The 11,702-nt window shown below is 71.0% G+C and overlaps 2 protein-coding genes across 2 annotated transcripts; one reads left to right on the top strand and one right to left on the bottom strand.

Annotated features, from left to right (window-relative positions):
* The first annotated feature begins 162 nt into the window (after positions 1 to 162).
* LOC106045913 (C-X-C chemokine receptor type 2-like) lies at positions 163 to 3,223 on the top strand. Its single transcript, XM_066999641.1, has 2 exons — positions 163 to 482; positions 1,660 to 3,223. Exon 2 carries the CDS (start codon positions 1,665 to 1,667, stop codon positions 2,733 to 2,735), a length of 1,071 nt encoding a protein of 356 aa, XP_066855742.1. The 5' UTR covers positions 163 to 482; positions 1,660 to 1,664; the 3' UTR covers positions 2,736 to 3,223.
* A 994-nt stretch (positions 3,224 to 4,217) lies between these two features.
* RUFY4 (RUN and FYVE domain containing 4) lies at positions 4,218 to 10,657 on the bottom strand. Its single transcript, XM_066999640.1, has 11 exons — positions 10,006 to 10,657; positions 9,086 to 9,159; positions 8,638 to 8,744; positions 8,137 to 8,262; positions 7,758 to 7,864; positions 7,503 to 7,646; positions 5,976 to 6,930; positions 5,783 to 5,889; positions 5,115 to 5,261; positions 4,561 to 4,692; positions 4,218 to 4,469 (listed from the first exon to the last, which is right to left on the bottom strand). Exons 1-11 carry the CDS (start codon positions 10,143 to 10,145, stop codon positions 4,367 to 4,369), a joined length of 2,142 nt encoding a protein of 713 aa, XP_066855741.1. The 5' UTR covers positions 10,146 to 10,657; the 3' UTR covers positions 4,218 to 4,366.
* Positions 10,658 to 11,702: the final 1,045 nt, after the last annotated feature.

Below are 11,702 nucleotides of genomic sequence, written 5' to 3'. Positions count from 1 at the left end.
CGAAGGCTCCCTGGAGCTGTGGGGTGCCTGCAAATGGGTGGGGGGGGTACCCCAGATGGGCGGGGGGGGGGGGGTGTCCCCAGGCCATCGGCGTACCCCAAGGGGACGCGTGGGAGCCCAAGGGGTGCCCCAAAATCCCAGGCGGGGGGGGGGTGCCCCGGGCTGGGGGCGCAGGGGGGGCCGGGGAGGATGCCACTTCCCCTTCGTGCAGGAGGTTTTGCAACCTCGCTTCCTCCCGGGGCAGCATAAAGCGGCGCCTCGGGGACCGGGGCGGCCGGCACAGGTGAGGGACCCGCTGGCGGAGGGTCCCCGGCCCCACGCTCCCCGGGTGCCCCCAAAGCCGGTTTTCGGGGTGACGGCTGAGAACGTGCCCGTGGCAACCCGCAGCCGGGGGCGCGGAGGGGGAAGGCTCGGGGAAATCTTTCCGGCGCGGCTGGGAAGGGGAGAAGATTTGGGGGTCAGGAGGAGGCAGCCGACAGAGGGTGAGTCCGCAGGGTGCTCGGCTTCGGGGCGGGACTGGGGCACCCCGCTCCTCGTGTGGGGAAGGGGGCGCGGGGAGGGGGCACCCCGGGCTCCACGAGGGGTCCCGGTGGGGGTGAACCCCCCCCTCCGCCAAAGGGGACCCCGGAGTCCCCAGGAGGTTGCGCTCGTGGGGTCGGGAGGGGAACCGGGGGGCTTCCCCTTCTGCGGGGGGAAATTCGCCTCTTCGGGGGGGGGGGGGGGGGGGGACGCAGAGGAACTGCAGGGATTGTGGAAGCCAAAAATAGGGCGAGGGGAAGCGGGGACGGCTCGGGGGAGCCAGCGCGGGAGATGGATTTGGGGGGAAATCCCCTCCGGCCGGGAGGGGAAGGTTGCTCCCGGGGAGGGCGTCGGGGTTCAGGCCCCAGCCCTGGCGCTCGGCAGCACCAGGAGCCGCGGCAGCACCGAGGAAAGGTTGGGGCGCGAAAAAGGGGCGGCGAAAAGGTCCCGGCCCGTGGCGGGGTAAGGCCGGAGCCCGGTGGCGTTCAGGGTGGCAGGGGCAGGGTGCGGAGGTGTCCCCAAGGGCCGGGACACGAGCGGCAGCCGCCACCTGCCATTTCCCCATCGCGGGGCCGTGGGGATGCGCGGCGGCGGAGGAACAGGAAAGCCAGAGGCGTGAAATCTTTCCAAAACCGCCTGCAAAGGGTGACACATCTTTCCGTCCGGGGGGTGAAACCTCTCACGGGGACAGGACCGGTGGGGAGAAGGGGGGTGAAACTGCCACCGAACCCGCCCGATGCTCAGGGGATGGGTGGGGGAGCCGGGGGTGCCCCGGGGTCCCCAAACAGCTCTGAGGACGCCCCCAAAACTGAGATCTTGGGGATGCTGGAGGGGCCGGGGGTCCCCTGCAGGGGCCGAGAAGTGGCCAGGGACCCCCCTCCTCCTTGGGGATGGACGTGGAGGGGACACTGAGGGGCAGGGCTGGGATGAGGTGGGGCAGACGGGGGGTGTTGTGCCGGGGGGGGCATGTAAGGGACAGCAGCCAGGCACCCTGTGCCTGGCACAGAGGGGACGTGGGGGCACAGAGAGGCGGTGGGGGCTGCCTGCTGGCCAGGGGGACCCCCAGGGATGGAGGTCCTGGGGGTGCTGCTGGCCCACGCCGCGCTCCCTGCCATGCTGATGGTGCTCTGTGCCTCACAGGCGGGATGGACACCATCTCCTTCAACGGGGACCTCTCGGATTTACTCTACAACTACACCTATGACTACAGCACGGCCCTGCCCGACGCCGTCATCTCCTCGTCCCCGTGCCGGCCCGACGGCTCCGTCCTCAACAAGTACCTGGTGGTCTTCATCTACTGCCTCGTCTTCATCCTCAGCGTGGTGGGCAATGGGCTGGTGGTGCTGGTGGTCACCTCCAGCCACACGAACCGCTCCGTCACCGACGTCTACCTGCTCAACCTGGCCGTGGCCGACCTGCTCTTCGCCCTCACCCTGCCCCTCTGGGCCGCCTACCGGGCCCACGAGTGGGTTTTCGGCACGGTGATGTGCAAGGCCATCTCGGTGCTGCAGGAGGCCAACTTCTACAGCGGCATCCTGCTGCTGGCCTGCATCAGCGTGGACCGCTACCTGGCCATCGTCTACGCCACCCGTGCCGCCACCGAGAAGAGGCACTGGGTGAAGTTCGTCTGCATGGCCATCTGGGTCTTCTCCGTGCTGCTCTCCCTGCCCGTGCTGCTCTTCCGTGAGGCCTTCGTCTCGCCCAGCAACGGCACCGTGTGCTACGAGCGCATCCGCGGCGAGGACACGGCCAAGTGGCGCGTGGTGCTGCGGGTGCTGCCGCAGACCTTCGGCTTCGCCCTGCCCCTCCTGGTCATGCTCTTCTGCTACGGCGTCACCGTGCACACCCTCCTGCAGACCAAGAACGCCCAGAGGCAGCGGGCCATGAAGGTCATCCTGGCCGTGGTGCTGGTCTTCCTCGTCTGCTGGCTGCCCTACAACATCACGCTGGTGAGCGACACCCTCATGAGGACGCGGGCCATCGCCGAGACCTGTGAGCGCAGGAACCACATCGACACGGCCCTCTCCGTCACGCAGGTGCTGGGCTTCGCCCACAGCTGCCTCAACCCCATCATCTACGCCTTCATCGGGCAGAAGTTCCGCAACAGCTTCCTCAAGATCCTGGCGCAGCGCGGCCTCATCAGCAAGGACGCCGTGGCCCGCTACGGCCGCACCTCGTACGCCTCCACCTCCGGCAACACCTCCACCACCCTCTGAGCCCCGCGGATCCCCCAGGCCTGACGCAGGCACCCCGAGCACCTCAGCATCCTCACCCGGCGCCCCGAAACGCAGCCTCGGGAAGCGGGCACGGCCCCCCCAGGGCAGCCGGGTGGCCGTCACCGGGGGCTGCCGGTGGCGGGGCTTGCGTGTGGCCACCCGTGTGCGCGGCGCTGTGCAGCTGGGAGGGTCGCAGCAGGGTGACTCTGAGCCCCGGTGGCACCGTGACGCCGTGGTGAGGCGTGAGGCCACCGCACATCAGCATGGGGGGACCCCAGGCGCTGCCCGCCCTCCCCGCACACCGGGACGGAGCCTGGGAACTTTGGGCAACCTGTGGCCCCTGTCTGACAGCGGTGGCCGCTGGCCGCCCAGAAATAAAGGAGGTGGCGGGTTTGTCACCCGTGTGTGGCTCCTGTTGGCCGGGGGGGGGGTGGTGGGAGGGGGCCGGGGCACGTCCCCGCCGTGCCGCGCATCCAGGGCGCTTCCTGGGGACAGCGGGTGCAGGAAAGTGCCGTTACCCAAGAGGCTGTTGCGGAAGGTTTGCGTCCCGCACGTCCCCAGAGGGGACCCAAAACCTGGTCTTGCTCCGTGCAGCCGCCGAGACAGGCCCTGGCCCTTGCCCAGCTCGGGGTCTCCGTGTCACCTCTGTCCCAGGGCTGGGGACAAAGCCCCGCCGCTCCCTCCCCGACGCCTGTCTGAGCGCAAACGAAGCAAATCGCTGCAAGATCCCTCTGTGGCCCTTCCCTGCGCTTGGTGACACCGAGCCTGCCCTGTCCCCCCTGCTCCCCCTGAGGGTGGCAGCTCCTGGGGCACCCACCCCGTGTCCCTCCGGTGCTGCGGTGCCGGCCCATCGTTGTGCAAGGAGCCGGGAACCTGGCCTTACACAACCTACACGGGGTGGAGGGAGCGTTTCCGCCCCAGCTTGGGCAACCGGGGCTGGCACCGGAGCGAGGAGGGGGCTGTGACCCTGCTGGGGTCCCGCCTGCCACCCTGGGTGGGCCCAGCGTCACGGTGCCGGCCCCAGGGTCTCTCCAGGAGGGTCCCACATTGTTCCTCTGTCACCCCTGCTCCAAGCTCCTGGGGGTCCTTAATCCCAGGGGCCCTTAATCCTGGGGGCATCAGCGGGTGTGCAGGACGGGGGGACGGCTGGGAACAGGGCACGGGGGTTCCCTGCACCCAGGCGGGGAGTCCGGGGGATTCGGGGCTGGCAGGGGCAGCGGGGCAGCTCGGCAGGGCCGGCCCATCACCTTTGTGTCTGGGAAAGCTCTTGCCCAAGCGGTGCCTTGCAGCCCGGCAGGAAACCGGGGCTGTTGGCTAAGAGCCCTCTCCCCCCTGCGTCGGGACGGGGCAAAGCCTGGCCTCAGCTGGGACACCCCGCTAAAGGACGGTCCCCCCGGGGAGGGCTCAGACGTCCCCGTGCCATCATCCCCCTGCCCACACCCGGCCAGGCTGACGGCGGACAGACGACACTGGAGGCGCTGGGATGGCAGGACTGGGTTGTTTCCCTCTCCACGGGCCGGCCATGCAGAGAACATCTCAGCCCCAGCACCTGGGGTGTCAGGACCTGCCCGCAGGCCCCGTGCCCCAGGCGCAGCAGGACAGACCCCCTCAGGACAGACCCCCGTCAGCACTCACGTAGCCGCCGGGTGCCTCTGCTGGTAGCAGAGCAGGCAGCAGCGCCCCTGCTTGCCCACGTCCACGGAGCACGCGTGGCACACCTTGCCCTGGCACAGCCTGCCAAGAGGTGGGTGTGCGGTGAGGGCCGTGCCACCCTGGCGCGGTGTCCCCACGTCCCCATGTCCCCCCGGCGTCCCCGGGAGCCCACCTGCAGCAGTATCTCCGGGACAGGAGGCGGAAATCCTTGTGGCAGCGGGCGCACAGACCTGCATCGCGGGGTGCCGGGCTGGGTGCTGGAGCATCGATGCCCTCCGTCTTCTGCCACAGGGCGTCCTTCTCCCTGCGGGGTTGGGACATGGAAGGGGGACACGTCACCCCCGGCGGGGCGCAGGGCCGCCACGGGCTGGTCGTGTGTGCGTGCGTGTGCCTGTGCGCATGACGGGGTCCGTGCAACAGCCCCTCCGCAGCTGTCGTGCCCGGGGTTGTGCCCAGGTTTGTGCCATAACCCACGCGTGACAGCGTCGTTGCTGCTGTCCCCGCACTGTGGGGGGGGGGTCCGAGGGCATGGGCGGGTGTGGGAGACCCAAGGTGGGCACCCAAAATGGGCACCCATAGACGGGCACCCAAGGGAGGCGCAAGAGGCGGGCACCCCAAGGTGGCGAGTGGGGTTTCCCTGGGCTCTGGTGCCCTCCTCTGGGCGAAGGGATTTGGGAGCATTTGTGCGTCCGTGAGGGCGAGAGGGCTGCGGGCGCCGTGTCTCACCGCAGCAGCTCCAGCAGCCGCCCCTTCATGTCGCGGATGAGCTCCTGCTGCCGCGCCTGCTCCGCGCCGCGCGTGGCCTCCCGCTCCAGCGCCTCCCGCTGCGCCCGCTGCAGGGCCGCTGCCCAGCGCTCCCCGTCCTGCCGGGCCCTGGCACGGGGGCGGGTACGGCGCCTCTGAGCCCAGCCCCGGGGTGGCCGTGGGGAGAAGGTCCTCCCGTCCCCGGGTGGCCGTCTCTCCGGCCCTTCCCAAAGCCAGCCAGCTCCCCGTCCCCACGGCTGCCTCGCCGTCCACAAGGTCATCACATCCACGCGTCGAGACGTCCATCCGTCCCTCCCCGCTCTCATCCCTCCGTCCCTCTGCCCGCCCATCCATCCGATCACCCCAAATCCATCCCTCCAGCCCCCCGCCCGTCCCTCTCTCACCCCACATCCGTCCTTACCTCCCCCACCCCAAATCCGTTCCTCCATCATCCCACCCATCCACCATCCATCCCCCCACCTCCCCATCGATCCCCAGCCAGATTCCACCCTCCCTCCCCAAACCCCCCCTCTCCCTGCCCTTCCCCAGGCTCTGCTCCCCAGATCTGCAGTGGGGCGCCAGGGGTCGCCCGTCCCGCGTGCCCGTGTGCTTGTAGGGCCGGGGGCCCCCACGGCGTGTCCCCTCCCCACCTGCCGAGCTGCTCCTGCAGCTGTGCCACCTCCTCCCGCTGGGCCTGGAGCTGCCGCTGGCTCTGCCGAGCCTCCTCCTGCGCCGCCGTGGCCAGGGCTGCCAGGCGCTGCGGGACAAGCGGGGCTCAGCCCTGACCCCCCCCCCCCCCCCGGCCCCCCACCCCGCAGCGGGGCACCCCCAGCTTGCCCGTACCATCGCCATGTCAGCGGCCGTGCCGGGGTCCCCCTCTCCCTGGCCGTCCATCGTGGGGTCCTGGGGACCGTGGGCGAGCTCCAGCGCCCGCCGCAGCACCTCCTCGAGCGCAGCCACCTCGGCTGGGGTGCCTGCGTCCTTCGGGGCGTCTGTCCGTCCCCCCGCCTCCAGCGTGGCCTGGCAGTCCTGCAGGCGCGAGGCCAACGCCGCCGCCTCCCCCAGCGCCTCGGCCAGGCGGGTGCCCCGCTCCTCCGCCACCTCCCGCCACCTCCGGGCCTCCTCCTGCGCCCGTGCCAGCGCCTGTGGGCCCCCCGTTTCGGCCAGCGCCCGGCTGAGGAAGACGTTGGTCTCCCGCAGCGCCTCGGCCTCGCGCTCCCGCAGCCGGGCCTGCCGGGCGCTGCTCTCCTCCCGCTGCCGGTGCCGCCGCTTCTCCCGCGCCAGCCGGGCCGCCAGCGCCCGCGCTGCCTCCTCCTGCCGGCACAGCTCGGCACGCAGCCGGGACACCAGCGGCGATGCCTCCGTCCCCGGTGGGGAGCTGGCCATGAGCCCTGTGCCGGGCGGTGGTGATGGGATGGGGTCACCATTGGTACCAGGTTGGGGGACCTCCATGGCGCTGGGGATGTCCTCTTCTTCCTCATTTTCATCCTCTTCCTCCTCCTTTTCCTCCTCCTCCTCCTCCTCCTTCTCATCGTCGTGGTCTTCCTTTTCATCCTCCTCCATATCCAGCTCACCCTCCACGTCCTCCTCCCCCTCCATGTCCTCCTCCCCCTCCACGTCCTCCTCCTCCTCCTCACCCCCCGCTCGTGGGGAAGCCGAGGCGGGTGGGCTCGGCTGGGCTGGTGCCCTACGGGGTGCTGCGATGGGCTGCGAGGTGTCATCGGCACACCCGTGTGCCCCCGGGCTGCTATCGCTTCGCTGTGGGGCCGTCTTTGCCATGCTGGGGCGCACCAGTGTCCTGGAGGGAACACGGGGCTCAGGGCCACCGAGGCCACCAGGTCCCCCCCCCCAAGAGCCACACTCCCCGTAGGGCACCCGGTGCACAGCACTGATGGAGAGGGCACCGGGGCTGAGCGGGGCTTGGGGACAGATGGGCTGGTGACACTGGGCAGCACGGGGTGCCGGGGGACCAGCCGGGGTGGCACAGAGCGTGTGGCACTGCGACACCCCCATGAAGGCGGCCGGGGGGGGGGGGTTGGGGACCGCCGGTGTGCTCCCGCCTGTGCGCGTGGCAGAGCAGGGGGGCGCGTGCCTGTATCCCCGAGCGTCCCCGTGCAAGGGTGTGCACACACGTGTGCGTCCCGGTGTCTTGGCTGTCCCGGTGCCCGTGCGTGTTGCAGCAGACCCGTGTCTGCTCAGGGCTTTGGCAGATGGGCGCGGGCACGCGTGTGCAGGCACGCGGCGTGCTTGTGCACGCGCGCCTGAGGGCACGGCTGTGCGCGCGGAGGGGGGCCTGGATCGGGGCAGGGAGGGGACGCCTGTGACGGTGAGCCTCAGGTGTCCCCCCCCCGGCCGTGTCCCCGTGCTCACTCAGAGAACATGGGCCAGGCGGTGTCCAGGTCAGCCCTGCGCAGGGCCAGCTGGAAGGTGACGCCGTCCAGCTCGTACAGGCTGCCCAGGATCTCCGCCCGGCGCTGGGGGCTCAGGAAGGGGCTGCGGGCGTAGTACCACTCGCTGCAACCACACAACGGGCTCGCACACCCTCTGCAGCCATGCAGAGCGGGGAGCTGCCCCTTGCTGTCACCCCCCCAGCGGCACAAGCCCCCCCGCCCCCCGTGCTCTCACCTGAGGCTCTCGGGGTCGAGCAGGCAGAGCTGCAGGGACTCTGCCAGCTGCCGGTGCACCAGGCAGTAGCGCAGGAAGGCCCGGCCCCTACCCACGGGGGTCTTCAGCTGGGGGGGGGGGGGGAGCGAGGATTAGCCAGCCCTGCCACGCCAGCCCCCGCCACCCCGCTCCCCCCAACCCCAGCCCATGCAGGGGGGGCTCCAAGGCCAGCTCTGGGGGCTTAGGGGTCAGCGGGGAGCTCAGGGAGCATCGGGGGGCAGTTATGAGAGGGGAGAAAATCAGGCATAAGTACACGGGTGCCCGTGCCTGGAGTGGGTGTGCACACACAAGCGTGCACATGTGGGTACCCCGTGAGCCCCCCCGGGTGGCCCGTGCCCACCTTGTCCAGCGAGGTGACGAAGCGAACGCCCTCGTGCTCCTGCCGGCGCCGCGCCAGGCCCTGGCACAAGAAGTCCCAATAGTCCTTGCGCTGCCCGAAGAAGCTCTTCTTCTCCTTGAGGTCAAACTGGCAGAGACACGGGCTCGGTTTGGGGGGTCCCTGTGTCCCCCCCAAGCTGTCCCCCATGGTATCCAGCCGGCTCCCCCAGTGGGGACCCTGCATGGCTCCTCCCGGCGTCCCCTGGCTGCGGACAGCCCTGCTCACGGGCCCTGTGCCTCAGTTTCCCTCTTGTTGCACGCACAAATGGTCCACGCGCGGATGCAGGCGAGCCCAGTTTGGGCGCCCACCTTCACGGCTGGGGATGCCCACGGGCAGACGATGCCATCTGCAGTGTCCCCCCCCCCCCCCCCCCCAAAAAATAAAACAAAAAAACACCCACTTGGCACAGGGGGTCCCCGGCCTCAACCCAGGGAAAACCGCAGCGCCGGGGCGCGGGGGTACCTGCAGGAGGAACTCCAGCTGGGCGCAGAGGCTGTGCAGCTCCCGGCTGCCGTCCGTCACCGGCAGGTTCTGCTCCCGGTAGCCGCGGTTCAGCTCGCCGATGGTCTCTGCGGGGCGCCGAGGATGAGGTGGCACGGCCCTGCCCGGGCACCCTGCCCAGGCACCCTGCCCAACCCCACGGCTCCCGGCTCCAAGCCCCGGGGGATTTCTGCCCGCAGGTGAAAGAGGAACCCGGGGAGGGACGCGGAGGGGGGCACAGGTACCCGCCGGGCACCGCTGGTCCCCCAGGGCGGCGGGGAGGGCCGGAGCGGGCAGCGGTGGTGGGGATGGTGCTGGGGGTGTGGGGGAGCTGTGACGGGGCACCAGCGGGGACCTGGTGGCTGCGGGATGGCGGGAGGAGAGGGCGCCCGGGGGGACACGCTGGCGGGGGCCGCGCTGGCACACTTACTCTGCAGGTCCCTGATGACGCGGTTGAGCTCCCCGTCCCCTGCCATGGCTCCGTCCCCCAGCCCGGGGGGGTCTCTGCAAAGGCAGGGGTGCCCGTGAGGGGTGCTGCGCACCAAACTCCGGCCTGGCCTCTCCCTGCCCCACAGACGGGGGTTTTTATCCCCCCAGCTCTACCATGGGGCTGCCTTCTCTCAAGGTAAGAAGGGTTGGTGGGCTCAGGCACCCCTTTCCTTGCCCCCCCCCCCCCCCCATTAACTGGGGTATGGGGTGGGCAGTGCTGCCCCATCCCACGCCCCCTTGGTTGTCCATGTGCCGTGTCCCAGAGAGGCCAAAACCTTAGGCTCTGCCCAGCTCGCCCAGCCGCTGCCCCGTTCCTCAGGGTGCTGCTGGCGCCGAGCCACCCCGCCCGTCCCCGTCCCTGTCCCTGTCCCCGTCCCCCAGGATTCAGGATGTGGGTTTGGCGCAGGGGAAGCGCTGCCTTTGCTTCTGCTCTCGCTTCCCTTGCTCGCACCGTGAACAGCGCGGGGGGCTCCCGGCGGCGGGGGGGGGGGGGTAGGAAAGGGGGAGATCCCCCAACATGCAGCCCCCAAAAACGAGCCCCCTGCCTGGCAGAGCCCCCCGGCACAGCACGCTGCCCACGGGAGCGCCGCGGGGTTTGGGGGTGTTGTGGGCACGGGGCTGGGGGCCGGGGGGCACAGGGTGGCACCCCGGGGACAGGGCGAGGGACGGTGCCCATAGGGGTGGCACCTCGGGGGCTTGTCGCCGCCGGCGGTGGCTGTCCACGAGGCTTGGCGGGGACAGCGGGACACCTGGCCTCCTGTCCCCGTGCCCTTGGGCGCCCTTGGGTGCCCTTGGACGTCCCGGTCCCTCCCTGCCTGCCCTGCCCGTGCCTCAGTTTCCCCCGGCGGAGCTGCCCCTTACCTGCAGCCGTGGGGTGCCCTGGGGTGCCGCCGGGTGCCGCCGGGTGCTCGCTGCTCCCCGCGCCCACGCCGCGCCCCGCTCCTTCTCCTTTTGTACCTCGGCCAGGAGGAAGTGCACGGGATGGGGGTGGCCTTGTCCATCCCCCCCCCGCGCCCCACACCGAGCCCCACAGCTCTGCCCCCCGGCAGCCAGCTCCCTGCGCTGTGAGGGTGCCGGCTTTATGGGGGCAGCCAGGCCCTCCTGGACGGTCTTCTGCAGGGGGGGGAGCACCGTGCCAGGCCTGGGGGCACCCCAACGCCCTCCAAAGGGTGGGCACCCAATCTGGGGGTGCTTTGAGGGACCGCCCCCGGCTTTTGGGGAGCGGGTCCAGCTAAGAGCAGCCACAGGGGAAGCAACATCCTTAAGGGACAGAGCCCCCCCCCATGCACAACAGCCCCAGGGAGAACATCCCCTAAGCACAGAGACCCCCCCAGGAGGAGCAGCCCTCCCCGGCAAGGCCCACAGCCCCCCCCCAGGGCACACCCCCCCCCCGGTGCAGTGCCCAGAGCTGAGGTGCAAGCACCTCCTCGTGCACCCCGGCCGTGCCCCCCCCCTCGCTATCAGTGCAGGACCCAGGGACCCGCTGCCATCCCACACCCCGGCTGGATGCCCCCCCACATCCTGCACCCCCCCCATCACCCCCTGCCCCTACCTGTGCCAGTGGGGGGGCCGGGGGCTGCGCCACCCCCAGCCCAGGCCTCGCTCGGCACCAAAGCGAAAGCAGGAAGTGCGGTGCCGAGCGGGGCCTGCCCGTCCCCACCTCGGGGTGCCGCCATGTGGGGTGCCCCCCCCGCACCGGGCAGTGCCCCCCCAAGTCCCCACCACCCCGCATCACCCTGCGGCGGGGCGGCCCTATAACCACCGAGCCCTACGCTGGTGTGCCGGGGGGGGGGGGGGGGGGCACATGCGTGTGCACACGTGTGTGTGCTGGGCTCACACCCGTGTCCCCCCCCCCAGCATCCCTGTCCCCTGGGGGTGCCACCCGGCAGCTGTGTCCCTGTGTCCCTGCCCCAGCCGAGGGAGGGGGGTGCCGGGGAGGGGGGGGTGGGCTCGGGGTGGGGGGGGGGGGGGGCCGCCTGCCCGCCCTTGGCGCGGGTGCAATTCAATTAGCGAGGCCTGGCCCGCGCTCAGCGCAGCCAATAACGCTAATGGCCCCGCACAGGCCTGGCGCTGCCTGGCCGGGGGGGCCGGGGGCCATCTGCTAATTAAATGGGGGTGGGGGACAGAGCAGCCAGCAGTGATGTCAGCTCCCTGCTTTGGGGGGGGGGGGGGGGGGGCTGCACCCTGCTTACCCCCCCCCAACCCTCTGCGCACCATGGGGCACGTGAGGGACACCCCTCTTCCCCACCCCACATGCCCCCCCCCCCGACATTTGGGGGGCTTAGGGTACGCCGAGGGTCCCCTGCGATGAGGAGACCCCCCCCAGTGGGGTTGCAGCCCTGTGTGGGCTCAGGGAGGCTATGGGGGGGGGCACCCATGGGGGGGGTGCACCCATGGGGGGGGGGTCACCCCTGAAGCATCCTCAGGCTCTGGGGAAGGGGGCTGGCTCAGCTGGGGGGCTGGGGGGGGGGAATCCTGGCAGGGAACCCCCCCACTTGTTGCTTGGGGGTGCCTGAGGGAAACTGAGGCAGAGCTGGGGGGCATGACGGGGGGGGGGG

The sequence above is a fragment of the Anser cygnoides genome, chromosome 6, assembly GCF_040182565.1.
Source record: "Anser cygnoides isolate HZ-2024a breed goose chromosome 6, Taihu_goose_T2T_genome, whole genome shotgun sequence".
Classification (NCBI taxonomy): Eukaryota; Metazoa; Chordata; class Aves; order Anseriformes; family Anatidae; genus Anser; species Anser cygnoides.
This window is presented reverse-complemented; position numbering and strand designations above follow the sequence as displayed.